The following is a 17,428-nucleotide window of genomic DNA, read 5'->3' on the forward strand; positions in this document are numbered from 1 at the left end:
TAAAATAGCATAAAATAACTTTCAGGTCACAGTCTACACTTGAAGGGCACAAATCAATCCACAGGAAGAAAAGAAACAGAAATAACTGGAAGGGAGAAAAGATTAAGAGGGCAGAGTGCCATAGTGTGGGACTAAGCAACAGGGCACAATAGCTCTAGGTGAGCTCCAGTTCGATGTAGTGAGTGTGTAATTAATAACTAAGCTAACTAAAGCACCTGTAAACTCCACTGCAGAGTGCAATGTTGTCAGAGCTCTTAGGGAGAGGGAAATGTTGAAGATGTCAGTAAATTCACTCAATAATGATTATGTTTACACTGCAAATCAGCAAATGAAAAAAGTAAATACACAATACAACTTGAAGAGGGTAAAGGCTTCCTCAGGGCTATGCTGCACGCAGAACGGATACAGAGGAAATACTGACACTGGAAAGGAATTTGGAACAGAGACGGGCCTCACAGGGCAGGAGTACCCATCAGTACACTTCTAATTAAAACAATCAGCATTAGCAACCGAAAGATTTCATTAGTCAGACCACAGTGAAGCTAGTGTATTTAAAGCAGAAATACATTGCAGGTTTTTGCCTTCCCTGCTTTCAAAAAGGCCACTTCTTTACTTCTAAACAGCAAAACTGCTCTTTCAAATAATTTCCTATCGCAGCAGCTGGCCCTACCATCACGAACCACTGTACAATGCTGCAAGAAAGCATGCACTATGTCAAATTAGAGCAATATCTGAAACAGGGCTATGAAAACAAGACCATTGTGGGTTTTTGCTCCTTCTCTGCACTGAAGAGATGACTGCATCTCACCACACACACAGCCACAGGTGTCACTTGCTAAAATCATGGCATTCTTAGTCCAGCTGTTCAGTTACTGTTGCAGAGGGAATGCAAAAGAACAAACTGGAACCAAGAAAAGGTTATTTGCAGATGTGTAACTATACTCCTTCTGAAAAAACAGACTCTTCTCAGTGACAAAAACACTGTTAAGGCACCACTCAGGGCTCTGCTGCAAATCAGTACAAAGAATACACCAAGTTCCCTTTTAAAGGGATCTGTAATAATTTATGGCAAATAAGAGGAAAAACAGCTTACATTAATTTTTCAAGTAACAGAGACTTTTTCCAGTTTGTTAAATCAAATTCCAAAAGCAGAAATGTCATGCTACTCAAACTTACAATGGATTTGGCCAAATTACGTTACCTAGATAGAAATGCCTATTTCCACTCAACTCACCTTCATTAAGAATAATATTTAAAATCTCAATTTGAAAACAAAAGCACATGGGTTAGAAAATACACAAACAGTTGTTATTTTGTTCATGCTGCATGCAAACTAAGAACCAAACAGGCAGTATTATTCTCACCTTTACCTGCTCTATATGTCTTGGCTTGGTTCACTGGCATGGGCGTCATGGGTATAGGATACAAAGGCTGAAACAGAAGAAGGAGTTTAAGCTAAATATTCCTTTTAAAAATGTGCATGTGTCTGTGTTGGGGTTAACAGCTTTCAGACGTTTTACTCTGAGTCAAAAAATAAAAAAGAAATACAATGACTTCTAATAATATTAGAAGCCCTTTTTTCTTCATAAAACTTTACTGACACGGTTAGGTGACAAACACAACATACATCATGGCATATCAGAACGCTTTGTAATAAGTTTCTACCATGAAATTGGTTTCAAGACCCACCATATCCTAGTTTTCAAACTCTTTTCAGAGACTATTTATACAAACGTAATGCCTTAGGTTAAACATAACACTGAAGCCTCGTAGAAGTTTCTTGCAAACTCCTTTATTCCAAACAAGAAGAGCTCTTGTGATCTTGTTGAAGCTGACAACTAAATTACTCATTAACACATTCTGAGCATACTGAGTGTTTTGTTAACACATTATGAGAGCAAAGTTAGCATAAAATTGATCTCTTCCTCCACTACCAAAAGCTTTAACCACAAAGTTAGGACTGCTAGCCACATTTTTTTAATAACCAACAACCATTTTGAGCAAAAGGAGGAGAGACAAAAAAATATTCCAGATGTCCAATACAGTTTAGTGAACTCTGCCTAACCTATGTTTTCTTTCACCACTGTGACTAAGTCCGCACACACAACCAACCAAGACCATATGGTTTCCAATAACCAGCCAAGTAATGCTAGCATTACTACTGCAAGCAATGTATTAAATCAGACAACTTTATAGCAGTTAGGTCTGAAAGCCTAGTGATCTCTGTAACAACCAGAAATTAGTGGGACGCAGCTGGAAGCTGAGGACAAAAAAAAAAGTTGCTTAAAACTTAAGTTAGCAGTACTGTGCTGGGAGCAAGGGGGAGGAGGTCTGCACAGATTAACAATAAATGCAAGTAACAGCTGTTGGAATTTACAAGTGTTTGAGACTATTATAGCTCTCAGGTTGAAAGGCCACTGGGGGAAAGTCAGTATTTACATGGCTAAAACTGAACAACAATGTAATTGTTCCCGTATTTACAGGAGTAATACAATGTGTACTATTGCGCTCTCTTAACTTAGATGCCCTAAGTCTCCCCTCTTGGCTGACAATCATCTGAAAAGAGTAAACAAATTTACATCACATGCTGCACAGTACCTGCACGCCAGGACTCACTGGAACTGGGTACATCATATTTGGTGCAAAACAAACAGGCTGAGTGTACACTGGAGTTGGCTGCTGATGGCCCACCATGGAAGGGCTTGGTTGAGCTTGTGGGCGAGGGGAGGTTGGTGTAGTAGAAGGCTTCGGCTACAAACAGAGTTCAGCAATGCATATGTAAGATTAGCTTGACTGTACTCCAAGTAAAAGGTTTGCCCCTGAGCAAGTGTTAAACAGTATCAAATAACTTACCTGAGCAAAAGATCGAGGGTTGAATTCTTTTGCATTAGGATTAAGTGTTGATTTTCTAACTTGCCTAAACAGAAAGAACAGCAAAAAATAACACTGAGCATTATTCCACTACAGCACCTATGCAGAACTTCCTAGCAATTAAAAATCTATAGAGATTAAATATTTCGTTTCCATCTGTGAGTCAGATTTCTGAGAACTCAACACAGCATACAAAAAGCCACTCTCACTGACACTATTCTTACTGCACTTCTCCATAAAGAAGTTTTCCTGCTGTTGATACTTCAGTTCACATGAGGCAAAAAAACACTTAAATCATCATCTAGACATAGAACAGACATCAAGAGGACTACAGCTATACTCGCAGCTCTACCACTGACTCATAAGACGGTTTTCATTCAGCACAGGCATCTCATCTGCTGTTTCCTTTGCTCAATTAAGAGACAAATTACATCAGCCATATAAACATTAGGATATTACATGTTCGTAATAGCTTTTGTACTAACAATTAAATGCTAATAACAGATTTGCTTACTCTAAAAGACATAGTTACTCACTCAGAAGTATCCTTCTTCTCCTCTTTATCCTCTTTATCTTGTTTGCTTCCAGGCCCAGATGTCTGTACACCTTGTGAAGTTACCTCAGGCCCTCGCTTTTGCTCAGAGCTATTACTTATTGATGGAGAAATACTTGGACTATTGGGTTTGCTACTGCCACCGTTAGAGTTAGTATTACTGCCAGTTTCTATGATAGGTTCTTTAGGGGCTGGTTCTGTCTTTTCTTTAACTACATCTCTCGATTTTTCACCTTCTCGGGTTTTGTTTAGCAGCTGATCCACTGCATCTGAAGAGGAACTTGACTGTAACTGGAAAAGAACCCAAGGTATATGTCCATTAAATTAATACACAAAACTAGAAACGACAACCTAACACCATCACTGAGTACAATACAGTCCCATAGACCATAATCATTTGGAAATGACCTTTTCAAAAATATATTTCTGGTAGGAAAAAAAAAAAACAACACTGACAACATTTTAAGCCTACACTCTGCAAGAAGCTATTCAGAAGCTTGTCTGACCTACATGTTGATTAGGAAGTGACAGGAAAGCTTAAGACCACGCCTCAGACTCAGCCCCCTCCATGTCATTTAACAGTAACTCTTCAAAAGCTGACCTGATTTAGTAAATCATTACAACCAGGAAACACGCAGTGGAACAGAAGATATTTGTCTCCAATTTTCCTCAGCAAAACCTTCCATTAAACTTTGAAGCAGCTTTTTCAAACACAGCATAGATGTGTTAATTCTCTGTACCTAATTATCACACAGGTTTTGAGCAGCATTTTTGGTGTATGGTCTTTAAGCTGATTATGCACACTTGTGCATTAGGCAATCAGACAAGCAAGACTTAGCAATGAATTTTATAACATTCAGTGTGAGCTCTTATGGACATTTTCACAAACTGAGCACAAGTTTTAAGGAAATGTTTCCCCATTAACATATGCAGTGTATTCAGTTCATTAAAGAAATCTGGATGCGTGAGAGCTATGATAGCATTAAGTTAGCACACAGAGAAACTTACCCTAAAGTCATTCTTAAATTTCTTTAAATCATCAATCTGTTTTCTATGTTCTGAAACAATTGGAGATACACCTGCCAAACACAAGACCAGAATTGTCCAACCATCTCTAATTCAGGTTTTCATCTATAACCCCCACATTTCTAAATTTGCAAAAAGATAATGCTTGCATATCTACAAATTAAAAACAGCTACATCACTTTAACTGCAATTTGGTATCATCCCACAAACTGCATGTATGAGGACACAGAAATAGTCTGTAAAAGCATGGCATTATGTAACTGACACATCTGTAGCTCTAACACATTACACACTAAGACAGAAGCCCTGAGGTATAAGGACTGCAGAACCCAGATGAACACAAAGAAGCATGCAATAGAACCCTCAAAGCATAACATGCCAGCATTTAGAAAATATCAGTTAAAGCTGAAATGCTGATCAAGTTCCACAACGTAAAAAGATTTTTATGAGAAATGCAATAACAAGCAATGCTGCAGAGAAAAAGGCAATGTTAAGGCGTAATAGGAAGACGTGTAGTTATAAAAAACTGCATGGATCACAATAAGCAGAAGTATTGTGTGCACAGCTCTAAGTAAAAACCCCATCCAGACCAGGAGGAAAAAGAAAAAAGGAAAAAACAAAAAACACGCCATCCACATGAATTTCTCCATGCTGTGTGTAGATGAAATGAGTCAACACTTAAAATTGTAGGTCTTTGTCACTTTAGAACTGCACGATCTCATTTTCACTATACAACACCCAAGACAGATTGCCTCAAAGTCTTCCTTAAAACATTAACTAAACTAGTCAATATAGCAGGTTTAGTGCTCAGAATTATACATCACTCAAGTACTTACGGAAGCTTTTGATACCAACCTTTGCTTTCAGGTTTAGGAAAACTAGGAGAAGTCTCACTTGGCTTTATATTCTCCTTGTTTCCAGCTGCAGAATTTTGCCTCTGGTCCTGAAGCCTGGTATCTTTAGCTAGAAAAGAAATTGCCAAAGTTATTCTCTGATACACAACTAAAACTGATTAAAAAGAGATGACAAGATAGGAACAAAAGAGAGATTTAACCATGTTTAGCTTACAAAAGAAAATCTCTATGTTACACATTTTCTGCTATCTCTTTAGGGCCTGGAGAGTTGCCCTTCCTCTTTGCCCATCCTATGGTTATTAAGCCAAATGAAAGTGTCCCAGTCCACACTCCTCCCAATCACACACAGATCCTTAGTTAGGCTGAAAAAAACTTTAAAATGAAAGGAAATTATTTCCCATAGAAAAGCTCTTCATATGTAATTTTACAAAGACTTGAGAACCAGATCTCTATGACTGTGCTCTTGAAATGATTGTTCTTTCACTACGTTTATAATATTCTAAGAAATCAGTGATATGAGTTTCTTCAAATGAGAAAATAGCAAAAAAAATTCCATTTGAAAAAAAAGAAGTCCAAATTAGGTCAAACACCCATACTTCCACACTTCCTAAAGGGCAGAGGAAATTAAGTATACAGTCTAACTAAGAAGCCTTTTGAACCTTACTTTAAAGTCATCATCACGGGGAAAAGAGGAACTCAGTACATAGAAAAATCAAACATATCAGTCAGAATTTTTCCCATAATTTAATAAAGCAGTTTTGGTCTTGTAAAGGCATTTTCATTTTCAGAGATGAGGCAAAGGAAGCACCTGCCAGCTAGTGAGGGTTACTCACCTTCATTGGAAGGGGTAACTGCTCTGTTGGATGCAGGGCTGGCAGGTGTCGGAGAGGCAGCTGGAACAGGCATGGCAACAGATTCAGTGGGAATAGTACCAGGCTGAGGAGAAGGCAGAGCTGGTCCTGCAGGAGTGCTGCTCTGCCTTGGAGACCTAGGCCTGTGTGTTTTAGGGGATAATCTTGGAACTAGAAACAAACAGGAAAAAACAGTTATAGGATAAGTTTCCTCATTTGCTCAGCAGTTTGCTTAATTTTAAAATGACTAAGAACATGCTTTAAAATATTCAATGGAACATTATCTAGTGACTGAAGACCTGTTTACCTTTCAGGTACATCTCCTAGTCCTTTACAATGCAGCATTTCAGATAAATAGTGCCATTTTCCTGCAGATTGTCCCCTAACATACATCACTGCCCTGCAGATCCACCAAGAAACTGCAATGTGGTCTCTTGTCCCTCAGTGGTACAAGAGCTCACATTAACAAAGTTTCAGACAGAAAAGAAAAAGGTGGTTGTATCTCCATGCAAACAGATACAAAACATTTTTGGAAGGCTGGAGGGAAAAAAAAAACAACCACCACCTTCCACTTTAGAGTGTGCCCTCCTTTGGAGGTCTGCCAGCTGCAAAAAAAAACAAAAACAACCCAGCATATCTCACTGAAAGAAGATTCGATGTCCACTTTTGTCCCTGCATTAAAGCAGCAAAGAAAGCTGTATATTATTCTTTAAAAGGTAAGTTGTACCTCCTGCTTCCTGCTCATCCCACAGTGGCTAGTTAGTTCCTTTATGTCATACATTCATACATAAACTTTAAGTGAGCAAGAAGAAAGAAAAGTAAGCTGTTTAACAGTTCTACTTGCATGTCACTGATATATAAAATTGGGGTAGAGAGGAAAGATGAATTGGAGAGAATGCCAGAACAGAAGCGTGTAGAACTTTTCCACAAAGCAACCAGGTCTATGGGGTTGTCTATGCGTTAGGCAGTGAGTCATATTTGCTTTCTAAAAGCTTTCCCATTGCCATTCTCTAGAATTCTAACACCACTAGGAAGTATCAGACTCTGAACTGTTGCTCACTTGCACCTGGAATCAAGAAAGCGCTCAGCTGCTGACGACTGACCAGAACACAGTCCCAACTACAAAACCAGGGCTGCTGTCACAAGACTGAGCTTTACATTTAAAGTCAAACATGAAAAAAAAAAAAAAAAAAAGCGTTAGCTGATTCAGAAAAGACATTGACTATATCTGCTACTACAGTACTTGCAACAAACACAAAGCAACCACTTGAAATCTGCATCATTTTTTAAAGAAAAAAAGTACAACTTCACTTGAGTATCACTGCATCTTTTCTTGTAACCTTCCTCTGCCCAAATGCCTCACTCCTTTGTAAACCAGTACAATCCAGCTATGCTGTCACTAAACAGATTCAGTAGAAAAGTATCTTAACTTTTTCTCATCTCCTTCAGTAACATGCCAGAAGTTTAATTCTTTCAACAACTAATTCCCACATTTTTCCTTCCTTTCATACAGCAACTGACTTACCCTCTCTGCAATTCAGACAATATTATACTTTAAGCATCAACTCACCAGTTGTTTCACTAAACTACCTGGTAACACCCTTCTCCAGCTACATCTAAGCAAGCTAAGTTAGCAGACCAGTGTATTCAGAGCCTGAATTGCCTAGAAACGCAGTACTCTGCTTAGCATTAAGACTCTAAGGTACCCCTGGCAAGCCATCTGCAATAAGCCAAGCTTTACCTACCCCCACTGACAACTGATGACCACGTCCCACCTGAAGGGCTGCCTCGTGCCACTGCAGTAGTAGATGCTTCCCCTGGTGCATTATGAGATACAAATTCTAAGCCACTTGAAATTGTACCCCTACCAGTAGAGACTCTGTGACCTCGAGGGTGCCGTTGTGCCTTAGGAGACATCCGTGGAGGCCCTGGGAAAAAGAAGACAACCCCACACAATAAGTACTCAACATCCATCACAAAGCATACTCAAGTATACTGTCTGTTTATAGAAGTGGATTTGACCTAGTAACTCGCAATAATACAATCACAATGGCATAGACTAGAACCAGGGATCTATGAGACCAAAAAGATCAAGTCATTGGTCCAGCCAGACTAGCAGCATTCTCATTACCTTACTAAGTAAAAGTATATTCATTGATATTTAAAAGTTTTATCAGAAGTGATTTACAATATTTGAATCCAAGTATCCAATATTGCTTACAGCAAGAAAAGCCAAGAATAAATTAGTGGCCCATCTCCTGCTGGATAATCACAGTTCTGGGCCATCAAACATTTTCAAGAGAACAAAACAAAACAAAAAGATTGCATTATTTTTGTCAGGTGGTCAGTGATGCCAAACATTGATTTAGAGAGCAGCTGCCAACACTGGCTGACCAACACTGTTGGGGAATTCCAGCAGATCATTCTGCATAGAGGCTGAATTGCCTGCAGCAGGTCACAATTCATTAACAAGTCAGCAAAATTGCAACTAAACAAGTTATTGTTATCCCAAGGTTCCAGTCATGCATGTTTAACACCAGAAGCTGAAGTCATAAGAGAATACAGTAATTCTGAACAGTTTATACAGCTGCCACAGAAAAGTTATACTCAAGTCTAAGCAGCCATACAGTCTCTACATCCTAACAACATTTTCTTTACAAGATCAGACTCAAATGTTGATACCCTAAAAGGAAAAATGGTGCATGAGCATAAGACAATCTAGCTGATTACAGTTCATTTTTCATTTAGATCAGTAACAGAAGTACAGGTAGCAATTTCCTGGTTTCATTTATATAAGGCTCTAAAATACCAAGTACCTCTTCCGGTTATATAAAACTTTAAACATTAGCCTCTATTTTAATCATGAATCTAAAGCACGCTTTAATCCAAATTATACACAGGCAAGTATTTTACAGAATACACTTCCCAGCAATTCTCATGTTGCAGTAAGCAGTTCACTGCATGCCTGACAAGTCAATCACAAGTACTCAAAAAATAACTGAATTTGTACACGGATTCTTTATATCTTGCTACTTCAAAGAAATCTCACACTGACAAATTTAATTGGCAGCAGAACACCATGCAGACATGTTTGCTACTGTCCACTTTCCGGTTATGGATCATGCTGAGCATTTATCAGGCAAGCTGTAGAACATGCTACTGATCCAATGAGCACGCTTCTCTCACCTGGCTCCAGCAGAGCCTACAATAGCAGAGAGAATGCACGTTTCCAGGGAGCTTAGGGAACCAGTTTACATTTTTCCAGGATTGCCAGACTGTGCTGTGCAGGACAGGTTGGGTTGGTTTGGTTGTTTTTTTTTTTTTTGAGTGCACTTTTAAAAGATTTTTCTTTACTGTACCCTCAGAGTACAAATCCATTTAGTTCAGATTCTACTGCATACAGTTACCAAGGATCATGTGTCAAAGTTTCCCTGCATACATCTGGCTACTAGGGATTTGTCCTGCCTCAATGCAAACTTACACCTCATGTTTTCTACTGATATATCTTTGAAGCAGCTCATCCTATCCCATTCCACACTGCACTTGTTTAAATATAGTGTTCTTTTTTTTTTTTTAATAAGCAAAAGGTGATTGAATCATTTTAGTTAAATTTGAAACTGCTTTTTGTGAAACAACTGTCTTCATATATTTTTTTAGATTATTAGAATTTGATATTCCTAACAGTGCTCTCTATACTTATCGGGTCCTGCATGTTGTTGTTGGTTAAGACACTGAGCAGCGTTTACAAAGCTGAGTTTATTTCATACCAACTTGGGAAATTTCACAGCTTTATTTTGTTTTTGTAAAGCTCTTCAAATAAAAAGGTTAATAGAAATAGTCTGATAAACTAAAGTTAAACACAAATTATAGGTTAAGTAATGAAGAGGAAAAACAATTTTGTAATTAAACTCACAAAGGAGTTAAACAAAGACAAACAAAAACATGAACAAATCGTGGTATTGTACCTTCTGAAGACATGCGTTTAGGCATAGTAGAGACAGGAGCTGGAGAACCATGAGCAGAGGGGTGAGACGGGGGCCTGGAGGGCCGCGAGGGGGGCCTGGAGGGCGGCCGTGTAGGGGTGGCTGCCCGAGGTGGAAGAGAGTTGGGACCTGACTGGTAGCGAGAAGGTGGGCGAGAGGAAGGAGATGGGCAAGGCGATGGCCAGGGAACACCTGACAGAACAAATGATATGAAGGAAAGTATAAAAACTAAAGAAAAATTATGGGGAAAAAGGTCAACAGAAAAAAAAAAAGTAAAATATGACAAAATGATTTCTCATGTTTAACCCTTTGGGGGTAGGTTAATTTATTTCTGCAACCAATAAAATAGTGTCTGTAAGGTTCTTCTCTCTGCTTCAGGTCAAATTTAATATCTGAATGTCACAAACTCCCCAAAGGGTTAATTAGGATCTACAAATACTACTAAGGAATAGACAGTAAAGTTTGATCTGTTAGCCTATCATATATATGTTCTACAGTACGCATGGGTCCTCCATCAGCTACCAGAGGTTCTCGTACAGCAGTTCATGTGCAGGACTGAATGCACAAACTGCTACTTCCAAACCAAATGATGAGCAGTATCAATTCTAGGAGCTGTATCTTTACAAAAAACAGCGGTGTTCAGTGTCTGAATCCTGACATCTATGCCTCTATCAGTTATCTGCAGTATTAATGTGGTATTTTAATCTAGGATATAGGGTTCATTGTTTTCAAACCAAAGACATTTTATTTATAAGCCATTTTGAGTATGCTAAGGGTATGATGTTGATTCAGTGAAGTAATAGGATGGCACAGACCACAAATTCCAACTTGTTTTGGGAAAGACTGTTGTACATCCTTTTTAATCTACTTAAGAAGAAGGTTTCACTTACCTTTAAATATTTCTGACTTCCTCTCCAGATAGAGGCACTTGAGCATTATGTTTTGGGTTTTTTTTAACTCTTATTATTTTTAATTCACAGCAATCTCATTTAATAGTACTTTTAACATATAAAAACAATGCCTCAAAGGTGGGCTACTGCTAAAATCCATCTCTCAAAAACTGGTATTCAGTTTACAAATCACCAATTTCCACTATTCAGTGCCTAGTGATGTCCATTCATAAATGTTACCTATGCATCCCGCAGAAAATACTCAAGTAACTATTTGGAGAGAAGACTTCATTGATTTTCCTGTAATAACTTCTCCTAGTTTCCCATCAATGGTTTTTTCACCCACATCATGGTGAAGCCAGCAAGTTGCTTTCTACTCTATAATAGGAAGCAGAATTGATCCAAGCACCAGGAAGGAAGGCGGATGCTTCCTCCATTACAGCCACCACCTCCCTTTCACTAGATGTCAGTATTGCTATTCCTTGAGAGAATGCTGAGCAGTAGTATTAAAAAATATATATAAAAAAGCATCTTTTCATCTTTAAAGCTGCAGACTGCACCATCATCTAAGACAAAGGTAGAAAATAAGTGACACTGCTGCTCTGCAAAGCTACATACAATGCATTCAAATGAATGTTTTGTTATCAATACGTTAAACCCAGATGAAAATCACCACCTCTGTGTTAAATGATGCATGCTGAGCAGCTTGTTAAATACACATCCTAAAACCATATCCTATGCAGTTTCAACATTAATTAGGCAATTTATTGCACTTTTCTAAGGCACACTAATTTCAACTTCAGATACTTGCCTCCGTTAACTACTCTTTGATCTGCTCCAGAGTTAGGACTGAAATCTGAAGTGTGGGATCCAGACCTTGAAATTGGTGGGCCTGATCCAGACTGGCCCATCCTTGGTGAATTTTGTCTTCCACTTCCCCAGGACAGGACATCCCTGTTTCTCCCGCCAGGTGGAACGTATTTACTTTCCCTGAAACACAGCAAATTTCTATCAGTGTTGAGGAAGATCTGGAAGATAATGAGTTTAAGAACTCTTTGCTGTTACTCCCTATCTTTCTCAAAACAAGCTCAAGAGAAGTTCAAAATACAATCAGATGTTGATCAAATATTCACCCCATGAATTATCCTTTGATACTCACTGCACTTTCCACTTCTTAAGAGCCCACAGACACTGAACACTTTAGTATTAATGCCTGAAATTCTCCATGACATGCTGAAACCACTGCCTTTTCCTGTAATTTGGTACGAATTCACCACAGTGAAATATCAGAACGGAGAAGTCTGTTTCAATACAGATAATACAGGGCCAAGGAGAGGTGTACAAGTCAGCACAAGTGCCAAAACCAGCAAGTGATTGTTTACACAAGATTCCTAACCTAATCAGCCCTGCTGAAAAAGCGCAGTTTCAATGAGTAAATTGCTACTGTACCAAAATATGTACATCATTTAAATAAAAATACTATGAATAGTGTATGCAAGTACCTAGTGTTCACACCATGACCTTCTCGCTCGTTAGCATTTCTCTGAACAGCAGTGTATTTTTCTTCTTCTGTTCTTTCATCATTTTCCAAGGCAACCCGAGCTTTGTATTGGGCACTTGATTCAATTTCCTCTGCTAATTGAGTTGCTCTGGCTTCCCGTTTCAAAAACTCTTCTGAATTATCTCTTTCTAATGGCACCCTGAAAGACAATGGAAGGCAAAGAACATGTGAAATGAATTCAAAAGTACAAAGAACCTACAAAATTATATAGCATTAATTCTAGACGGGTTAAATTAAAAACAAAACAAAAAAGAAAATAACACACAAACTGTTTTTAAGCCAGGAGACTTGCTATGCTTTTCTAAGGATAGCAATACTCCTGGACTGGTTTGGTATTATGTACAAAATCAGTGCCATTTACTTTCGTAGAGAACCGAGGTCAGGATGCAGAGCTTTTCCATATGATGTGCAGATTCCCCAGCCCCTGTAGGGGCTATGCAAAGTCTCCAACTTTTAACAGGGTTGAGCACATTAGCAACAAAAAGGCCTTAGCCCATTATTTAGATAGGAAGCCAATTCAAGAGACCAAATTTGAATTTCTTTAGCAATTTACACATTCACAATAGATGTAAGAGTCCTCAACACCACTGAAGTTAAGAGTTACAAACTTAATCCTCCAGTAAGTCTAGTCACTGCATTTCAGTTCTTCCAGTTATGAGTAACTGCAGAAAAGATGAATGCAGTACTTTAGAGCATGGGGCCAGAAACTCAAGACTCATTTGCCATGTCCTGGAACCTCAAAACCATTCATTCTATGTATTACGATATAAGGTAACACCACACTGCAACAAGCATACATAGCCTTGTGGGAAAGCCACTGAATAAGAACTCAATATACGAGCAACTAATTACTAAAATAATGAACTACAGAAGAACACAACTGCTCTGACACTTCCTTCTGTCTATCTGTCATTGCCATTTTTCACCTGTAGGTCTTATGAAATAACTTTGTTCTTTGATTTTGATTCAAACTGCAAAGTTCTGAAGGCTGCTTCACTGACTTTAGAATAAGATAGGTAGAGCTGAGACTGACCATGCAATGTTTGGTATTATATAATCAGTACTGCACACATTTAGGATAATATAAACAAAGAACAAAGGAAGTAGTTGGAGAAACAGCCCAAGTAAGAAACAATATATGCAAGATTACTCAAGTGTTGGTGGCAGGGCTATGAAAGCAAATGGCTTTGCCAGATTGTAACACATAGCTCTGCTACTGCAGCAGAAGTCTCCCGTCCTCACACACACTTTTGGCCAGCTGCTGCCATTATCAATGGTGGCTAAGAGGATGAAAGAGAAAGCAGGGCCTCCAGCACAAAGCTCTGGCTCACAAATAAGATACATGTGAGCACAGCAGCCATCAACTCAGCCAAGGAGCATGCTTGCTAGAACACAAGCTTGTGTCTTTATGCAGACTGACTAACTATACCTGCTAATGCATAGCTCTGGGAAGATAAAATGAACAGTAAACCCTATACAATCCTTCAGTTGCACAGGTAAGCATTTAGCTGGACCGCTGCTCATTGTATGCTTGGAAAATCAGAATAAGTTTCCCAGCTAAAGCAACAAAATGCAAAGCCAGTTGCTTGGCTAGGAAATAATGGAATTTGTCTCCAGCAATTTAAAGTCACCTTCATGTTCTTAATTTGTGTCCATTTATACTCATAAAACGGAAAGATGGCAGACTAAAGTTCAGAAGTACAAAGAGTACTTCAGTTTACTTCACTGCTCTAGGAACAGCTTCCCTGGGATGTAGGCATAAACCAATTAAGCTTTTGTTAAACTACATCTATAATGTGACAATAAAAAGAAAGTGTTGAACAAGAGATGTGCAGAAAAAAAATTGGAAAATAAAAATAATCACTGCAATTCCTGAACATTCACAACCAAGTTTTATATTTTGTGGGTAAAACGAGTGGGAAAATAAAGATATTTCATGATGGCTGTTCAACATCTGCAACCGGTTTGTGTTGTAGTTGCAGTGAACACTATAGCTGCAGACTACTGGGAATGGGTCCAGGCTGCCAAAGTAAGCACAGCAGACTTCATACTTCTTCTATACTCAAGTTGTTATTATATTGTAACTAAAACTTTAGGTCTGCACAAGTCTGCTAAACAAGTTATCCACAGCACAAACCCCCTTGAAATATCAGCAGCATTTCAATACTCCAATATCTACAGTATGAAAAATCACAATAAAATTAGCATTTAATGAGACTGTTCTGCTGGGTTAAACACAAACTATGCATATGGCAGCTACATAAAGACATATTATAGTTTCACAATTTGGTATTTTTCACTCTACTTGTACAAGTTTTTTTTTTAAGAATCAAGCATTATTGCATGCCTAAATTCAGAAAATGTTGCAACAGGAATGAACTGTTCCCATTTAAGGGAATACATACAGATTGCTACATAAACTATTCACAGAAACCTGGCAAGGTTTCTTAAGCACTATTCATTCATTATTTTTTTTCAGTTATTTGATTCCACAACCTTAGAAAGTATATAAAATTATCTTGAGAATACAAGTTTTGTCACACCAGGGAAAACATTAAATACAAATCTAATAAGAAAATATTTTGGAACTTACGTATAAGAAGATAAACTGCTGTCATATGTTGATATTACACCATAATTTTCTTCATTGTAACGAAACATGTCATTGGGATCCCATCCATTAGACTAGAAGAAAATGAGGCTTGTTTTTCAAAATGTCATTGGAAACACATTCCCTTAAAATCAAGGGCTGGTGGTAGGAGTCAAACCTTTTGCTCTTTTGTCTTGGCTTAGGAATTCACTGTTCATACCAGAAAGTTAGCAGAGCCACAACTTATTTCAGGGGTCTTTGTTCATCAGATGTATGTACTTTATCCTAAAAAGCCAGGCTGGTTTCTTTTTTGTTTTGTGGTTGGTTGGTTTCTGTTTTTAAAGCACCATGCTCAGTCTGTACTAGTTAATGGCTAACATGTAGTACACAATTCTGAACGTTAGGAGCGTCCCTTGCCATGACGAGCACTGACACTTCCCAAAAGCACTATTAATGCAATTATCTGAGACACACACTGCAGGCAGAAGACTCCTGGTGATCAGGGCAACTTCCCCACTTTATGAAGTATGCTACTGCAGCACTCAAGGCTTTAACCTTCACAAACGATAAACATTTTGAATGTTTCATAAAAGCACTGACAGCGTTAAGTATTCCAACAAATCTCAGCTGTACAGTACACACACCAAAATTGACAGGGTAACTGTTCCACCAAGACAAAGTGAATACTCTCCACAATCACTTGATTCCATTCTTGCCTTTAACACACTGCAGCAGAATACCTTGCTAAGAAGAATGCACCGTTGAGTAAAAGCTGACTGCAATGATGTACAAAGAAGCTCCATTTAAGAACATACTCTTCATCTAATGATGCATAATCTGCTGAGGTTGTACCTGTGCTTATTAAACCATGGGTCAGATTTCTAATAATTTCCTTCATCTTAGCTCTGAGACAGTTAGCTAAGCACAATTTTACCATCATTTACAGATGCAGTGACCGTCAGACAGGAAGGCTCTGATTAAACATAAGTGACTTCAGTGCGTTGCTGAATGTGGAGTTCTTAATAAAAGCTCCTTTTTCAGCCAGTCCTTGAATCAAACATGTTCCTTACCACAACAGCTGCCACTTGTCAATATTTGCCAAAAGTGGCATCTGAAATCCAGATATTCCTATTCAAATTTTAAGAAAGTGCTGGGGCTGTCGCTAGCAAAGACTGAACATACAGTGATATAGGCCAGCATCTTTAGCTCCAAGTTCATTACTAGATTAAAATTAAGGAATGTCTGTTGCAAGGCACACCCAGAGAAGCAGCCTGCTTTCTAGAGATCATCAGAACCAATAAAAAAGCATTACTTACAACATCTGTCTCCAGTGCCTCAAGCTCCTCAGTAGCGCTGGTCTCTCCTCCATCCCACGGCTCAAGATCCTTTTCTTTGTGCTCACCATTTACTTTAGCACTGATGGCTGAATCAGTAAAAGCATCTAGAAGGGAGTGGGAAGGGATGGAGGTGAAATCAGTTTGATTAGGCACAGGAAGACACTGGGCACACCAGTTTATTTGAGGAACAACCAAACACAACTGAATTGCTGACACATTAACGTCATTCACCTCTTGTAGCTGCTGTGGTCCCTGGGACTACATCAGAGAGCTGTCTGCTGATAGAAAAACCCAGGAAAACCCAGGAAGCACAGACTAACTTCAAATAAATCTATTCACAGGGAGGATTTTTTTGCAACCTCAAGTATGAGACAAGGTATCAAAGAATAGCAGTCATTATTTGCAATTACTTCCAAAAGTTTTACACAAACTACATGTATGGCTTCTGCTAAGAACAGGACTACCTGGGGAGTGCCATTCCTACAGAAAAGCCAAGATTTGTAAGTATGTTTGTTGTCCAGGGAGCCTACACATACTAACAAATTATGCAAATAGGGAAAAAAATAAAAATAAAAAAGCATGAATGCACCAAATCCCTTTCCTTGAATGAGCAGAGTACAAACTCCCCCTCAAATACCTGAGTTCCTTCTGTTTCCACAACTCACCACACCAGCATGCACGCATGCATACATTTGCACTCCCTTTGCAGTATAACTCAATTACCCATTAGCTTGGGGTACTCATTCAATGGGACTGAACAGAGAAGTTCTGTTTCCTGCAGGCCTTTTCCAAGTAGCAGCTTACCCACATCACACAGCAAGATTCAGAGACACTCTTTTTCTCAGCAACATATGAAAATAAATATGCCATTGATTAGCCAAGTGTGCTAAGGGTATGCAATTTTTTAATATA

At 38.6% G+C, this 17,428-nt stretch overlaps 1 protein-coding gene across 48 annotated transcripts in view; it reads right to left on the reverse strand.

Annotated features, from left to right (window-relative positions):
* Positions 1-17,428, reverse strand: part of ATXN2 (ataxin 2) — a 50,014-nt gene that overhangs the window by 17,105 nt on the left and 15,481 nt on the right. For 7 of the 48 annotated variants that reach the window (XM_040648449.2, XM_015275563.4, XM_015275562.4 and 4 more), the window contains exons 6-18: positions 16,496-16,620; positions 15,183-15,274; positions 12,531-12,728; positions 11,840-12,018; positions 10,121-10,330; positions 7,901-8,083; positions 6,138-6,326; positions 5,306-5,413; positions 4,433-4,503; positions 3,408-3,715; positions 2,854-2,917; positions 2,599-2,751; positions 1,365-1,431 (exon numbers count right to left, since the gene is read on the reverse strand). In XM_040648449.2, the coding sequence (XP_040504383.1) occupies positions 1,365-1,431; positions 2,599-2,751; positions 2,854-2,917; positions 3,408-3,715; positions 4,433-4,503; positions 5,306-5,413; positions 6,138-6,326; positions 7,901-8,083; positions 10,121-10,330; positions 11,840-12,018; positions 12,531-12,728; positions 15,183-15,274; positions 16,496-16,620 (1,947 nt within the window). The remainder of the gene's footprint in view (positions 1-1,364; positions 1,432-2,598; positions 2,752-2,853; positions 2,918-3,407; positions 3,716-4,432; positions 4,504-5,305; positions 5,414-6,137; positions 6,327-7,900; positions 8,084-10,120; positions 10,331-11,839; positions 12,019-12,530; positions 12,729-15,182; positions 15,275-16,495; positions 16,621-17,428) is intronic. The other 41 variants (XM_040648468.2, XM_040648455.2, XM_040648454.2 and 38 more) reach the window with 14 other exon arrangements.

This window comes from Gallus gallus, chromosome 15 (genome assembly GCF_016699485.2).
Source record: "Gallus gallus isolate bGalGal1 chromosome 15, bGalGal1.mat.broiler.GRCg7b, whole genome shotgun sequence".
NCBI classification, from domain to species: domain Eukaryota; kingdom Metazoa; phylum Chordata; class Aves; order Galliformes; family Phasianidae; genus Gallus; species Gallus gallus.